This window comes from Micropterus salmoides, unplaced genomic scaffold (assembly GCF_014851395.1).
Source record: "Micropterus salmoides isolate LMB-PRFRI ecotype aquatic unplaced genomic scaffold, ASM1485139v1 Ms_hic_scaffold_1813, whole genome shotgun sequence".
Classification (NCBI taxonomy): domain Eukaryota; kingdom Metazoa; phylum Chordata; class Actinopteri; order Centrarchiformes; family Centrarchidae; genus Micropterus; species Micropterus salmoides.
This window is the reverse complement of record NW_024040944.1, coordinates 1-16,491: the sequence shown is the minus strand read 5'-3', so window position 1 is coordinate 16,491 and position 16,491 is coordinate 1. Positions and strand designations below refer to the sequence as shown.

The window sequence follows — 16,491 nt, the reverse complement described above, 5'->3', positions numbered from 1 at the left end:
ACCGCTTACTCCAAAAGCATCATGGTATCACTGTTACCTCTTTGTGAGTTTCTTGCATCTTTAGTCTCAGTGCAACCAGTGTACAAGCTTGGAAGAAGCACTTTTAACAGTGAACATTTGTTTGAAACTGTATTGAACCAATGAAATTAGACCTAAAAAGGTAATTAAATGGCGATGAAGATTAAATTAATCAGCAACTACTCTGATAGTTCATGTTTAATTTTTCAAGTAAAATGTCAGATATTCTCACACAGTATTCACATAGGGATTAAGGCAATGCAGATCTTAAATTATGTTCTTAAACTTGAACTGCCTTTTGTGCTTCTTTATTTGCTGTATATGTACATGTTTAACACCAGTTCAGCAAACATAAATGAAAGATATGCACAAACAGGCACATGAGATCCTGTTGTTGTTTTACAATTTGGAAGATTAATAGCTGTTCTGTCAGTTTATTAGTGTTATTATTGACAAACAATCAATTCATCCTCGGGATTCTCTTCAGTCGACTCTTCTTCACTTTAGCAGGTGCATGCCAGGTGCTTCATCAGGTGACCCATCAGCGGCTGATATCTCCTCAGCTGGACCGTTACGGGCTGCATCTTAGCTGACAGCATGGTTCCTCTTCAGCTGAGCCAGTAGTGTCTTCAACACCAGCAGAGCTGCTGCTCCGTCAGGCATGTTTGAAATGCCGTCAGAGGAGCGGCTGAGCCTGCGGCATCAGAACAATATTTAGACTCCTCCTCAGCCTCGTTGTCAGGAGTTAGTTACTCCTCATCCATCTGGCAGACCTTCATTTTATCGATGTATTCGTCCACACTGAGTAGAACATGACAGTCGATACTAAATTAATCTATCCAATCACGAGTCTGACCTCTCCCATAGTTCAGACTCAGGGCCAGTTGCCATCTGGTATTCCTTTGAACTCTGCAGGAAAAAAAACATTCTGCTACTTCCTAAATGTTTTAACCATTTAAACAGTTCAGCCACCATTCTGAGCAGAAGTGTTGTTTCACCTTGAAGAACGTGTCGGTGTAGCTGCCAGCAGGGAGGAGGTGGTCAGCTGGCTGGCCCGGTATGTCTGCATTACTACTCATATAGAGGGTGACGTCCTACATCAGGTCTGTGGTATGTCAGAAGCTGTGCAGTCAGATCCAGATATAATGGGTTACTTACCAGCCAGTACTCGCAGGGTGACCCAAACAGGTGGTTGGTCGGTGAGAAGGCGAGAACACAGCCAAGACACCGCGTGTCTATTGCCTCAGAGACTGGGGAGGCAGTCAGCAACCGCAGGGACAGAAGAGGAAATGCAGAAGACTAATGGTGCGTTCCAGTTGTACTGTTTATTAATCATTAAAATACCATTAACATTAGGAGAAAAAAAAGACAAAAGATGGTTTGTATGAAGTCATAACTTTATTTATTTAATCAAAACCATTAATCAGTGTTAAGTTTCTCAGGTGAATAAAGCTTAAGCTACTTAAGAATTTGAAAAACGTTTTTCAGATTTCTAATAGAAGCCAACTGCAAGTGTGTGTTTCTAACACACATCCCAGCTCAACAAAACAATACATTTACACATCAGGAGGATAGCGTATACAAGATCCATACTAGACATAGTGAGCTACCCTACCCTAGTCTTCAGTTAGTGTAACATTGTGCCATATAGTGTAACAAAACACAACAATCTTACTACCTCAAACGCAATCAAACACTAAATTAGGGAATAAGGACCTTGATCTGCTCTCTGATATTAATTCACATTTAACATTATCCTGTACCCTGCGTCTTGGCCACAGAGCTCTCTAAACTCAAAATCTCCTTAAAACAAATTCCTTTGTGGTATGCAAAGTGTGTATGGTTGCTTCCATGGTGTTGCCGCAAATTTCTTTGCAGCAGTTTTGCCAGCCAAGATAATACGACATAAAGAATAGGAAAGTTGTATCCCGTTTCATCACTCAGTAGCCTAGTCTAGATTAAATGCAGGGGGAAAATGTCCATTCTTTCCAACAAGAGCCAGAAATCTGTTGACTGCTGTACAAAGAAATGAATTGATCTTAAATAGTGAGACGAAGAGCAAATAGCTGTCAACTAAGCACTCCCCCACGCTAAAATTGTGGTGATCACACAAAAACATGCCCATTATTGTGCACTTTTATCAGATCAGCGGTCTTCATTAAACAATACAATTCACTACTGTGACATTAAACACAGCACGTGAGGTTTCATCAACATCCTTTTACTTGCAGTTACTCACACCACCTTGCATCAGCAAGTGACGTCAACCAGACAGCAAAACTATGTCAAGTTTGCATATGTAGTTTCTTGTTTATATTTTGAGAATTAGCGTCATATGGACTCTTGATAGTGCACTATAAAACATTAACAGTCAAGGCACTGAATGCGAGACAATGAGACATTAACAGGAGAAATTCTGCGCGTGTTCTTTGTATGGGAGAAACACGTGCCTATGTTTACTCGGAAGTGTGCTGGATTTAAGAGAGCGTAGCCTGCCCACAGATAGGCAGAAAAACTTGACAGAAGCAGCTGAAGAAAAACATAGACACGGTCAGTTGGATAGCAAGGACGCGAGGAGGATGCGTGTCGAGGCGTGGTGCTTATGTTTGTGTAAGTAGCCTAATGTTTCATTTAGATGATTAACTGAAACCAACGCATGTCCCGTGCACAGCAAAGACAGTTGTTCAAAGTGAATCCGCTAACTCAGAGTTTCTGACTCAAAATTGCACCACTCGGTGGGTCATATCTAACTCAGCCGTGAGGAAACTGCTGAGTTGTTTCGTGAGATCGTAGCCTACACAATGCCTGCTATATAAACTGTTCTTTTAAAAGGAAGGTTTTAGCGACATTTTAGCGTTTCAGTTAACCGCTTTATTTTAAACTTTTCCTAGGGTCCAATGTCACCTGTAGTGATTTGGTAAGCAGAAGTTTGTGGAGGTCTGAGTGTATGTAGCGTTAGATTTAGTATTTTCTATGTATGTAACTTAGGCATATTTACTGTATGTCAGTATTTCCTTTGTAACTTTTCCCGAGCCTAAAATATCCGGATAAAGTTCTTTATTATTTGTCAGAAGCGATCACAAATTATTGGTAAGAAATGTTTTTGTTGCTGGTGTTACGTGTTCGAGGTTTAAACCGCGTTCCTCCGCGTTTGTTTAACAACACTCACGCGTCGGCTGCCTCAGCTTTGCTTCCCATTCATATGAACGCGGGCATTGCGTCATTGGTAGCGCGCACACACCCGGAAACACTACACTCTCGCTCGTGTCTCCGTCTTTTTTTCAAATCACACGAAGAGCTGATCTTTATAATAACCTCATGGATTTGTAACGTAGAGGTTTTCAGGTGTTCCTGGAGGTTGTCTCTGTCTGCTAGTCTCTCTCGCTCTCTGTATAAAGATAACTCTTTCCACCAGGTAAAAAGGACCGGCTGTGCTATAATCTTTAAATACAACCCTCAATCGTGAATCACTCTGAGGCATAAAGAACCTTTAAGTTACAAGGCTGAAGCTGCAGTCATCTTTTTGCAAGTGCAAAACTGCATTGTTTGGGTTGTACTGTCTATTTAATTAGGAATTTCACCAGGTAAACACGACGGGTGGGCTATAATCTTTCAAATATAACTCACATGAACCACACTTTTAAGAGGCTGTGCGTGCTCCCGCGGGCAAAAACCAGTTTCTGGCAGATGAGTGCTTTTTAGTGTAATTGGTTCATCTGGGCGGCCCTTATTCGGCAGTTCAGTTGTAATAGTGAAATGATAGGAAGGCTTAGAGGCGAGGCAAGCAGTCCAAACAGAAATATCCAAGAATCCTTTGGTTAATAGGACCACGTCAGGAAAAGGTGCTGGCAGGTTCAGATTCAGGTGGAAGAGGCTGAATGCAAAGGCACAAAGCAACACAATCTGGCTACTGACAGGGGAAAGGGACTGCTACGGACAGTATAATGACATGGAGAATTGAGAAACTGGAGAGAAGATAATTTCACAAACAAATCTTGCTTCTGGTGACATATTTGTCTTATTGTCCCCAGGCTTCCTGCAACTTTGCAGTGCACTGAACATTAACTGTACAGTCACTGATGATGACCAAACGAAGTACAGCATCTCAGATGTGTCTTGGGTCTCAGATGCCAAGGCGATGAAGTGCGAGTACTCATGGACAGGTGTAAGTAAGACAAGACACAACAGCCCACCGTTTCTGACATGATACATTTTCAGTTGTCCATATTTCAGAAAAACCCTATTTTAACTAATAACATTATTATTATTATTAGTAGTAGTAGTAGTATTAGTATAAGTATGTTTAGTATAACATTGTTCTATTCTATTTAAATGTGCTAGTAAGCAGTGCCACTTGGCCAGCTTGCACAGTAGCAGGGCCCAAGCACAGGCTCATCTGAATGACTCATAAAGACATTATCTTAACTTGCCGTGTGATGGCCGAACTTGTTACACTGTATCCTCGCTGCGACAGACATGTGCCTGAGAGTTTTTGTTAATGATTTGTGTTCTCTACTAATTAATTTTTCCTATGTTCTATGTTAAGACGCAAGTGATTGCGAACCAGAATGGAGAAATGCCTGAGCTGGTGTTGACAAACAACATTAATACTCTTGTTATCTTGAAGTGCCTCGACAACATTGTCTTCACACGAAGCTGCGTCTCAGAGGTATACACTTTTAATCTGAAACAATATTTTGACTGACTTAAGGCATGAGCTCTTTTTATGCAAAAATACAAGATGTTAAAACAATGCAGCAAATAACTAGATTCTCTGAATTTTAATAATAATATTGTGTTAGGAGGTTGAACAGTTAGATGAAAGTTTCTTTTGGCACTATGGATAAGATATGATAACTTCATCATCAGACATCAGAGGTCCGAAAAATGTAAAGCCAAAGACATAGATTTAAAAATGTCGTTTTTCTGCCAAACTCCAGACAATAACAATCTCACTGTATTGTCCCTTTGTTTCTTCTCAATAGGGGACAGAATACACAGCCAACTGTACTGGTGAGTATTATTTCCTGTCAGAGGTAACGCTGTATGCAAGGGGTATTTAAATTATAAGTAGATTGTCATTGTAACATTTTGTTCTACCATTTACCTTGTGTAAGATTGTCCCGCTGTATCGTTCATAGTCATAGAAGATAGTTTTCCTTCATCTAATTTGAAGTGAAATTTGTATTTCCATTTTATCTGATATAATATAATGATATTCTGATATAAAAATGTCTTCTTTTTACAGTCAACTGCACTCTAAAGGCTCTCAGACTGTCTCAGAAAGGTATGTACGAAAAGTCATAAATGATATAACATAATAATAATCCTTTGTATCACATATGGTTTACATCCTAGAACAGATGTCAGTTACAAAACAATTCTTACAGCAACAGCTATTTATAAAGAGATAAGAAGCATTAGCCATTGTTAATGTAAGATTATATCATGTGTCTGTACTTCCTGTTTGACTTGAAGCGACAGTAGGGCTGGACGATATGGCCAAAAATGTTATCACGATAAAAAGTTTCATATCTTAATATCAGTTAATTAATTAGTTGTCATTTCAAAAGTTACACTGGCTTTTCCAAACGCAAAGAATGCCTTTTTCAGGCCTGGGGCACCACTATTTGTCTCACTTTGTAGACAAGTTAACCGTCACTCTTATCACCATTTAGGTTAGAGCAGTAAAGTACAGGATAAATGCTTGGATTTATTCATTTCTGCTCAATGACTGCATGTTTAAGCCCATTTGCATCCCACAGATTGGTTATTGCTTGTGTTCTATATACATGAGTGTAAGAGGGCCACACGACTCCCATTACAGTCGAATTGTGCATGCACTGTAGTAAGCTAAAAGAAAATGGTTATTTAATGTAATAACTGTGTTATTTGAATGAACAGTTGGACTTTTGAAATATAATAAAATATTGTCTGTTGGTAGATTAACTGTGAAACTCTCTTTTTTTACCTGACAGAGACCCGTTACTGGATACCTAGTATTGTGGTTCTCATTATCTTTCTGCTAGCGGTGGTGGTGCTGATGTTCCTTGGTTTTCTGTACTCCAAACACAAAACTTGCAGGTATTTTTTATTACGTCAGTATATAAAGTGACATGCATTGCCACCATCTCATATGTTTTAAATAATGCTTTGTTGTCATTATATGCAGCCAACTGGGATGCATCTACACTGTTGTGACGAAACAGAGCGTTGACCCAGATGCATCTGATGTGGAGGCGGGGAAAGAGTAGAAAGACCGTCTTATTTTCACCTTTCTAAGATATTGTGATTTAATCAAATTCATCTTGCCATTTAATCGGTTACATGATTTGATACTGTGCCTGAGAATGCGCCTTCCAGTTTCATTGTAACTCTGTTTATTATCATGAAGTATGTAAAAGTATACCGTCATCTGGAGTAGTTTCTTAGCATATAATGTGTAGCACCTTTTTAAATCTACTGAAAACTATATTCATGCTTTTTAAATTGTCTTCCGTACATTGTTTTAGTAGCTGTGTGCCTTTCTGTAGGGAACCATGTTTCTCCTGTCCCTCTTTAATCCATATTTTAGCAATCTTATTTATCTTATGCATTCATGTCACAGTTTACATTGTGTTACCGTCACTGTTTAATCACTCAAGGACAATCATGTGTACATTCATGTGAGTCAGGGAAACTATAGATGTTTTATCACTTTCGACTTAAGTCAGGACCAGTCAGGACCCTGTACTGGTGTTAACTTGAACCAAAGCTGTGGAAGCTACGAGACTTGTAATGCAGTACCAGAGAGTGCCCTTTCAGTGTCCTGTAGCATTACAGTAAGCCCCTTTTCAGTCATTACTCGCACAGAGACGTACAGATAGTTTCAAATGTAACAGTCTGAAAAATATAATATCTGAGATAATATGGTTTTGAAATATATTAATTTAAACAAATTGTATATATATTCATATAGATCTTTATTGTTGGAAATACACTAAATATAAGTGAAATATTAAATGATACCTGATAGATATTTATTTATATATAAATAAATAAATAAATTTAAAAAAAAAAAATATATATATATAGTGTGTGTGTGTGTGTGTGTGTGTATGTATGTATGTATGTATGTATGTATGTATGTATGTATGTATGTATGTATGTATGTATGTATGTATGTATGTATGTATGTATGTATGTATGTGTGTATGTATGTATGTATGTGTGTGTGTGTATATATATATATATATAATTTTATACACTAATTATAAATATACTACAGGGTTTGGATACAATAATGTGTGAAATATAATTCTATCCAATACACGTTTGTTGTGGAGCGAGAGATAGTGAAGATAAAGTTCTTGGATTGCATTATTATGTGAGGTGGTCCAGACATTATGGTCTTAAATTGTACATCATGAGTCCTTGTCTTAACCGTGCCTGCTTAATGAAATTTGTAATTTATATCATTCGTCAAATCATGTTTTTGTATCAGCACTCTATTCCAGCTGTGTCACTGTGATGTGCTTTCTTTGTCAAAAAAAAAAGCATTAAAAAGCTGCTATAAAACAAAACAAAAAGGAGTTTTTATTGTTGTCAAATACAGTAGCTGTAGGCTGTTTATAGTAAGAAGGTGTGTCCTAATATGGGGCAATTTTCCTCAACCAATGAAAGGTGGGTGAGGTTTGGTCAAGTCTTGTGGTGTGACACAAACTTAAGTTTTTTTGCAGCAGCTATCTCACAGGGAAAGGTGCACAGGTGTTAAAACTATTACCTTACATGTTATGAATCTTACATTAACATGGTGTGATCATGGGGGTGTGACCTGTTCAGCCAAAGAGAAACAGGCTTACTGTTGTGTGTTATGTAATAGAATGTGGTCACAGATAAGCAAATGTAGTTAAGTGGCACACAACAAAACTTTTTTCTTTGTATTGACAAAGAAAAGTTTTTACTAAACTTTATCACCTGCAGTGACTTTGTCATAATCAATCAATTCCCAAGACTTACAGCCATAATGGCGGTTCGGTGAGGCTGTATTTAGACACAGAAGGGCTATCATCATGCTAACACGTTCATCAGGAAAATGCTAACGTGCTGATGTTAACAGGTATTTTGTTTACCATGTCAATCATCTTGGTGTAATGGTTAAGAGTACTTAGTATAATATTAGCAACATACACAAGTGGGAATGTCATTAGCTTTGCAGGAATTTGGTCACAAAGTAACATTGTGAAGTTAAGGGCTCACCAAAGGTATTATAATTCACCCTGTACACAATGTCATTGTAGTCCATTTTATAGATATTTAGATATTTCAGTCTGGACCAAAGTTTTGGACCAACCTAATCAAACCGCCCCACCATGGGCTGTTTTCAAATACGACTCTGTGTGCATTTATATTGACCCTCGTCTTTTACTCATTTTGAATAGTTGCTTAAAAGTGTGTAAGAAGCTGAATTGAAGGTCATTCAACCTGCTTATTGTTGAGACAGGATGTGGTCGAGGCTTCCTCACAACAGAACCTCATTTGTTGTTTTGGACAGTGATATATTACCAAAACTAAAGTGTCCAGACTTGTGGGAACTCTAAACTTCATGAACTAATCGTAACTCAGAAGTCATTGTTTGGATTGAGAATCTGTGTGTGTGTGTGTGTGTGTGTGTGTGTGTGTGTGTGTGTGTGTGTGTGTGAGAGAGAGAGAGAGAGAGAGATATTTCACTTACGGGAAACAATGCTTGTGCAATGTGGGAATTTCCCCTTGTAAAGAAAAACAAGCGTTTGACATGACATGACATGACAGGACATGATGTACTTGCATGTATCTAAACCCTCATCTTACCTTCATGCCTATATGCACAAGTTTTCAAATGAGCTTCATCTGAAACTGTTTACCACCAAAGACATCTTATAATTCATTCATTCATTCATTAGTCATCCCCGTTTCTCTGTTAGTGTTACTCTAGGTCAAGTGAGTCTTTGAGGTAAGCATAGCTGTGACGTGATATGTAGCTTGACATGTGATCTCTCACCCAAATCCAGCAAAAGTGGAAGATGTGTATTTGCTGTCCTGAACAACATACTGACACACCCAATTCCTATTGCAAACAAATGACCTGAATCACTCACTCAGTGAGGGAGTGTACTGGACATGCATTACTAATGGAAATGGTACTGGCTTTTTAATTAAAATTACATCAGAGCACTGTATAACGATTTCGTTAGGGACAAGGTACAAGGTAGTTTTATTTATCATTTTACAACACAGGGTTGTACTACGAGATTAAGTAGTTGTAGTAGTAGTTGTATACACACTAGATTTAGACAGAGTAAGTTAATTCAGATTTTTACCTTATTACTTTCTAAAGGTTTATGTCTAAATGTCATCTGATTCTCTCAATATTTAGACATTTTTATCATTTGTCATCAATTAACATTACTCATTTTTACATGTTACAAATGTTGTTCCTCCAGACTCGATGGGACTCGCTCTAACCCCCACGTCCTGAACGGAAGAGTGCCTGTCCCTGGGCAAACAGGAGTAAAAGGACACACTGGACACACAAGAACTTCACTGCACAAAAAGACACCTTTGAGTGCTAATGTGAAGCCTCTGCCAAGTAACCAGTAAGGTTTCCCACCTTCTCCCTGCTGCCAAGTCCTCTTACTGCTGCTGCCTAGTGGTTATGTGGTGCTCCGGCAACAACATGACCACAGAAGGACAACATGAACAGGAGCAACATGACGCTGAAGAAAGTGTGTATATGTACAGTATGTGAGATGTAATTAAATGGATATGTTGAGAACAGTTCATTTTGCGAGGTAAACATTGACAAGGCTGCTGTTACACATACATACATACATACTTTTATTTAAAGAGACTGAGAATGTGCACATTTAATATAATGGATTTTTAAATTATGCTTCTCTAATGTTGACAGCGTCTTGTGCCTCGACCCATGTTGCAATTAAGGCTTTCATCAAAACTGGACTTGTCAAATTACTTTTTGTGAAGCAATGGTTCAAGTTCAAATTTATTGTCATGCATTAGAAGCAGTGCAATGAAAGCTTGTGCTCTAGCTACCTCCCTGCAGTGCACAGAAGAGATACGAATGGATACACAAGTACACACACTCTCATCTAGAAAACAAACTCACCATACAGATGACAGTATGAGACTCCTGCAAAAAGCCATTTAAACCAAGTGTTTTGTCCCCAGACGTTGGCTGGTCAGAATATTCCTCTCAGAATATTCCAGGATGTTTACAGTGATAAGCTGGTTGAAAAGGGATACGTTCATAAACCACAATGCATGCCTGTCCTTTATTTCTTAAAAAGAAACTGCCCCTTTTTTCATTTAGGGGCACTAGTATAAAGTTGCACAAAATATTCTCAGAAGTTTCTTCAGTGTGCAGGTCCTCAGACGCAGACTTATGTCCCCAAATACAGGAGAACTGGAAACAAATATTTGGTCTTGTTTCAAAGGTACATAAAAGTCAGATAATTCCAGATCCTATTTTGATCATTCTTGGACCTTCTGAGAATTCAAGTAAACTCTTGATTCCCCAGCAACAGCTCTTATCCTATGGCATTCCTGAAGAAACTCTTTGAAACTGTTGAGTGAGGTGAAGATTAGAAAACCTAAACAGCACTCATGGGTAGAAGGGAAGGGAAGTAGGCAGTGGGCCAAGGCCACATATCTGCTTAGAAATAATGATCCCCATTGAGGGAGCACCCAGATTTTGTGAAGATTATTTTATTCTTAGAATAAGATTCTGTTTGCTGCCACTCAAACTTCTTGCACATTTTTTCAGAATCTAAAGTTTGTTAAGTTTGCCGGCAAACGCTGCTTGAGGGTTTTGTTTTTTAGTGTGACTAAACTGATAGTGCTTCACAATGAAAACATCTGAAACAGATTCACCTTGAATGACTAAACTATGAGTGATTTTTCCAATTACTAAAGATATTGAATGTAGAGTGAGATATGGACTTGTGCTTAAGGTCCACTGTGAAGGGGGGAATCATTTCACGACATTCAAGTGTTATCATGCCAAAATACAATTTGCAGACATGCATTTCACAATTTGTGATTATATTTTACCACCTTGAGTGATAATTATTTCCAACAAGAGTGGACATTGACACAAGCCGCGGAGAGCTATTTTGAATTTTCACATTTGATGTGTTGTATCCCTGCGATCCAAACTTTGATATGAGGATTATGCTCTAGAATTAAAATTACAAATTACATGTTATCATGTAGAAAATGAATCTGTATTTATGATAGCTTTTTCCTGGTGGTTTCTTTCTAGTCTCTGTTTTTCTGATTAATATATATCTTAATATGTTTGTGGATTCTGGATATATTTGCGGATTGTACGATATGTCTCTCTGCTGAATGATGGAGCACATGTCCATATTTGGACCTAGTCTGGTTCAAATATGGGGATGCTGTCTGAGGAGAGCTTTGCTCAGATCTCAGCCATGTGGTTGGTGTGGTGTTTGGGGACATGGTGATTATGTATTTTCAGACCCTTGCTGGGCCTCACTAGGAGATTGCTGTGTAGAGTTCTTGTCGCACTTTCAATAAGGAGATGTAGCAGGTGGATATATTCACTGTATTTGGTCAATTCCTGGCTAAAGTTTGCTGCTATTGATATACTCCAGTTGCTCAGAAGTTAGAATCTGTGTATTTTAGGTGTTGTGGTTTCCCATTCAATTCTGTCATAGAGGTCTTTAAAATTTGGTAGTGGTGATGTAGGTGATGATGACCCTGGAGAGTCAGGGAATGGCATTTGTTTCATGTCTCTACTGTGCCTGCCTCCTGCCTGCTCCTGGTCAGCATTCTCCTCATGGCTGAGTTGCGTAGCATCCCATTTGTCTCTTCCAAAGAGGCCTATGCAGCTGCCTGTGTTTGTCCTTAGCCGGACAATGCATCCAACCCGGTAAGCGGGTCACATTTACACACATCCCTGTGAAGTGTGAAGAGATCACTAGGAGCCCAACAGAGGAGGTGGATACAACGACACACGCCAACCTTTCATATCCTCAAATGGCCCTTTGTCTGCTGTTTTTTTAAACCTAAATCCCAGAACGTCCCACAGATAAATCTTTCCGGTACTATCCCCAGTCAGCCAGTCACCAGTCAACATGGTGGTAATGACTGCATCTTCATCATTCACTGCCTGAACTTTCCTAACAGACCCCCCTTACTAATAAAGACCAGGCATGGATGTTGCCATCAGCAGAAGTCAGCAATGTGGCTATTCAATGCCTCTGGATCTTTTGAGTTTTGTTATTTATAATCTTCAAAATCTGAACACTGACCATTGGTTCAATAAGAGGTTTGAAGGGATCCAGATCCAAAGAATTAGTAGACTTATGAGAGAGCATTCAAATACATGTAGAGCTGTGCCTACACAAGCTGTCCTTCTGTACATATTGTTTCAAGTGTATCTGCACGCACATTGTAAACTGGATATAATAAAAGTCACAAATATAAGCATATTTTCACTGAGCCTCAGCCCAAGTACTCAAGACAACTTGCTTCTAATAGGGACATTCTGCTGAAACCGTGCCATTTCCGTACCCAGGACATAGAGAGTGCATGAAAATGAACTTCAAAATACATTTTATTATTAAACCAAGTGTCCTGTACATTGATCTAATTGCAATGCAATAATAAAACTTAAACATTAATAAAAACTACCTAAAACACTGAAAAATAGCATTTGTAACCTGTCCCCACTCCCTAAAAGTAACGTTATCCTTTACCATGAAATGGCCTATAATCATTAAATCCTTCAGAAATCATGCTGTTTTTGTTTGCATTGTTGTGTGACTCCATGCTGTTCAGCATGCGCAAACAAGTGCACTCTCAAACTCATACAGAGCAAAATACTTTAGACAGCTTTCACTGTTCCTCTTGTTTCCTGGTCATTTGTAAAATTTCATATTTTGTAGGCGATGGCTGATCTTCTAAATCCAGCGAAAATGGCGAGTTTGGTAAATTCAGAGGCCGCTAATAGCCGAACAAATAAAAGTAAGTTTTTAATGTTTGAATTTTAACAGCGCCCCCCATATTTGACTTCCGTATACACGTTCTTGTATTAATTACCTGCGTGCCGCGCGTGGCCTGGAGACTGAAGCGCGTGTGATTGAGCGGAAGGTAGATTTTTCGGTTGGTTGATTTTCAAAAGGAGCTCCTTTTGGTAAGTTTATTTTAGTGATCTTACACACTGGTAAGACATTTATACTGAATTTATTTGTCTCGCATAAAGTGATCTCTTTCGTAAAGTATGAGTCACGTTAAGTTCCTGACGCTAGCTAGCTAACATTACCTAAAGTCTGAAGAAAGTATTGCTGCTAGCATTAATGCCCGCCGAGTCTTTCTACCGCTGAGACCGTCTTTTGCACGACCTTGAGTAAAAAATAGGTTTGCTTAGAATGTTGGGAACTCTTACTGTTATCAAGGTACGTAACATTATAATGACGTTTGCAATTTAAGTGCGACTTCTAATTTTTCACATCACCAAGCGTAGTGCTAAAAAGTACTGGGCTTCAGTTAGCTACAAACTTAAAGCTGACGTTAACCTTACATTGAGGGAAACAATTTAGTTAACCAGAAGTTAAAACTCATGACAGGTTAACCCTGAAACTTTTAGCTGTTACGCGAAAATAATGTAACGTTAGTACATAACATACAAGTTACAAGGATGCACAACTTACCAGATGCACTGTAGCGAGAGTTTGGCCCACAGAAGGTGTGATAAGTGCCTTAAATGTGAAGAATCAACATTGTGTATCTGGTATTTTTAGAAACGATTTGTTTTTATCTTTTTTTTCTTCTTTGATTTGATTATAAACCCCTGGGTTTGACCCAAGCTTGGCTGCACATCATGAGTTTGTGAATATAATGTATAGCAAATGTGCATTTCTGCCCTAATTGAGTCCAGATTTAGTGTTTGGGGTATTCATGCACTTCTTTTAATGAGGCCTCCAAGGAACAAGTCTGTTTAAACATGAACCCTGAACCAGCATTGTATTTTGCTCAGTCAGTCTGAACATGCATTAAAATCGAATAATAACAAGGTGATGTTACAACGCAAAGTAGCCTGTTTACTTTTGAGAGAGACACTGTTAGAAAACACTATTTCCATCTGACTGTTATCAAAAAGCCTTTTTGATGAGTAGTAAAGACTCATTGTCTTTTGTTGGTAGCTCAGAGGATGACTGTTTGTGTGAGACAGTTTGTTTTCTTTCTTTCAGACGCTGGGCTTTGATGAAAATGAAGAGTGGCTTCGAAAGGGAAGAGGTGGTGGACATGGCACATAGAGTCAAAGGTGAGTAGAGCTAAAGCCATGTTGGACTGATGAGCTGTCTTATTAGGGGATCATCTTGTTCTTCTTAAGTGAACAGACATATATTTGCTTTCCTTGAAATACATAATTTAACTGACTATCTGATGTATGTTTTTTTTTTTTTTTTTTTTTTTTAAAACAGACACCATTTTCAATAGGCTCACTCCACCCAAATTCCAGCACTTGAAACCTCTTTCTGTATATTCAAGGATGATCACTTGTGACCCAAAGGCCAGTGTGCATTGCCCGAAAATGTTTGTAATCCATTTATTAATTTTAAATTGAGGTAGTGAATATTGCGCTGCAAAAAGGAAATTAGATGATTCCAGTCCCGATGATGGTTATGAGACTCCAGCAAAAAGGCCTCTAGTCCAAAGGCTTTGTCCCCAGACGACGGTGTTTCATGGAATATTGCAGCTCTCCTGCACAACAGGATTCTGTGTCACCTTTTGCCGTCTCTAAGCCTGCATTGTTGGATAGAAAAGCTATTTGGGGTGAAATAAAAGAAACTGAGAGCTCTCAGCTACACTCTGAGCATGTGGAACGTGGGTCTTCAACAGAGACAGGTGATAGTAAGGGGACTGGACCACAAAGTTTGAAGTTTGAGAAGTTCCTCTTAAATTCGGCACCTGCCTTTGACTGTGATGTTGACGACATCTTGTGCCTCAATCCCTTTGGTATTTGTACTGCTGGAGGATTGTCTGAATGTCGAGAGCTGCAAAAGTCCAAGTAGCAACCCATTTCAAAAAAAGCCAGTCTTAATTTCCACTGTGGCACACAGACAAGAGTTAGAGAGAGGAGATGGGCGAGTGGGGAAAGGACAGAGGAGCTGAAGAAGTCGTGTGTGAGAATGTAAGAGATGTAGAAGAGGACATAGGTTATATCTCCATGTCCTACAAAAGGAATTAGGAAAGGACCCCTCTGATTCAGTATGCACTCAGTGCCATCCAGCTACCTCGAGCCCCATGTTCAAGATAGGTGATGTTAAAGCACCAGATGATGAGCGCCATGCTGAAAGTTCTTCTAAGACAGATTGTCATAAACAAGCTGCTTTGTCCGGACAGCACGTTTCCTTTACAGTCAGTGATTCGTGTCTTGTTGTAAGTGATCCGCTGTTGGAGTCTGTGAACTCGCCTGTGGAGCTTTTAGATGGAGATGTTGAAGAGGAGTGGAATATTGGCCCCCCCACGTTTGAATCCTCAGTGTGTCACAGTGTCACAGTGAAGTTGAATGCCGGTAGTGAACCGAGTAGACATGCGTCAGAGGAGATGCAGGGAGGTTTGAGTGAGTCTGTAAGTGTCAGGCCACACTTGGAGAAGACGACACATAGACACAGTTATGAAACTACGTTACCTCTACAAGTACAGGTAAGCTGTTTCACCCCCCCCCCCCCCCGATATGGTCCTGCAGTCGTGTTTATCATGTGTACAGTACAGTGTGTATTCTGTAAGTTCTCACACACAACCTTTGTTCTTTCTCAAGGTGAAATCAGTTGTGGTTGATCCCAGTCAGCACACCTCCAGCAGTAAACCAGTTACGCCTCCTCTGTCAGAGCACAATGCCAAGCCAAGCCCAAAGGAGAACAGAGGCCTTGTGAGGAGACAAAGGTATAGTTGCCTCTGTCACCTCTAGGGGGAGCAGTATGACCATATAAAACACAATGGAGGTTTTGGTTGGTAAGGGCAACTGTGTATCCTTGATGATAGTCCCATATTTTTACCTGCCTGCCTTTCTGTGTCTCAGTGTCTGTAGGCCCATGTATATTGAGATGGCTTTGCTTTCACCCTACTCAGATTTCTGCTGGAGCGTGGGTGTCTTTTGTGGCTGAATGTGCTTGTATAGAGATTTTGACTTTTTCAGGCCGGTGATCTTCGACAGGGAGGTGGACTGGGAGCGTGGAGAAACGGTTGTATGTCCATTCGGTCACCAGACACATAAATGAGAAATCAGGATCAGGCCAAGGTAGGACCCTGAGCTCTACCACAAACACCAGAGAACCACACTGAGATGGCCTTTAATGGGATTTTTCATAGCTGTCGATTGCACCATTAATGCGAGAGTAGGCTCATTGATATCATCTAAAGTCTCTATCTATCCATCCATCTCATCGATTATTATTATTTTTT

The 16,491-nt window shown here is 39.4% G+C and overlaps 1 protein-coding gene and 2 long non-coding RNA genes across 5 annotated transcripts; all 3 read left to right on the top strand.

Moving 5' to 3' along the window:
• Positions 1-1,148: 1,148 nt before the first annotated feature.
• LOC119909675 lies at positions 1,149-6,961 on the top strand. 3 transcript variants are annotated; one of them, XM_038727888.1, is made up of 8 exons: positions 1,149-1,323; positions 4,050-4,183; positions 4,565-4,687; positions 5,004-5,031; positions 5,267-5,305; positions 5,665-5,668; positions 5,995-6,102; positions 6,191-6,961. In XM_038727888.1, the coding sequence occupies exons 1-8, from the start codon at positions 1,164-1,166 to the stop codon at positions 6,270-6,272; spliced, it is 678 nt and encodes a 225-aa protein (XP_038583816.1). In that variant the 5' UTR covers positions 1,149-1,163; the 3' UTR covers positions 6,273-6,961. The 3 variants fall into 3 exon arrangements, with proteins under 3 accessions (XP_038583816.1, XP_038583817.1, XP_038583818.1); XM_038727890.1 differs by lacking the exon at positions 1,149-1,323 and adding an exon at positions 2,476-2,628; XM_038727889.1 differs by lacking the exon at positions 5,665-5,668 and having other exon boundaries at positions 5,997-6,102.
• Positions 6,962-13,100: 6,139 nt separating this feature from the next.
• On the top strand, positions 13,101-14,612 carry LOC119909674. The gene is made up of 3 exons (XR_005445511.1): positions 13,101-13,216; positions 14,274-14,347; positions 14,508-14,612. It is a non-coding gene; the product is annotated as an uncharacterized LOC119909674 (long non-coding RNA).
• Positions 14,613-15,692: 1,080 nt separating this feature from the next.
• On the top strand, positions 15,693-16,267 carry LOC119909673. The gene is made up of 3 exons (XR_005445510.1): positions 15,693-15,732; positions 15,848-15,972; positions 16,226-16,267. It is a non-coding gene; the product is annotated as an uncharacterized LOC119909673 (long non-coding RNA).
• The last annotated feature ends 224 nt before the right edge of the window (positions 16,268-16,491 follow it).

Bases quoted from the DNA above. Each gene is read 5' to 3' on its own strand.
- LOC119909675 (XM_038727888.1), top strand. From the start codon at position 1,164: ATGGGTTACTTACCAGCCAGTACTCGCAGGGTGACCCAAACAGGTGGT. The intron at 4,184-4,564 runs GTAAGTAAGACA...TTCTATGTTAAG, and splicing joins GCGAGTACTCATGGACAGGT to ACGCAAGTGATTGCGAACCA. The intron at 4,688-5,003 runs GTATACACTTTT...TCTTCTCAATAG, and splicing joins CACGAAGCTGCGTCTCAGAG to GGGACAGAATACACAGCCAA.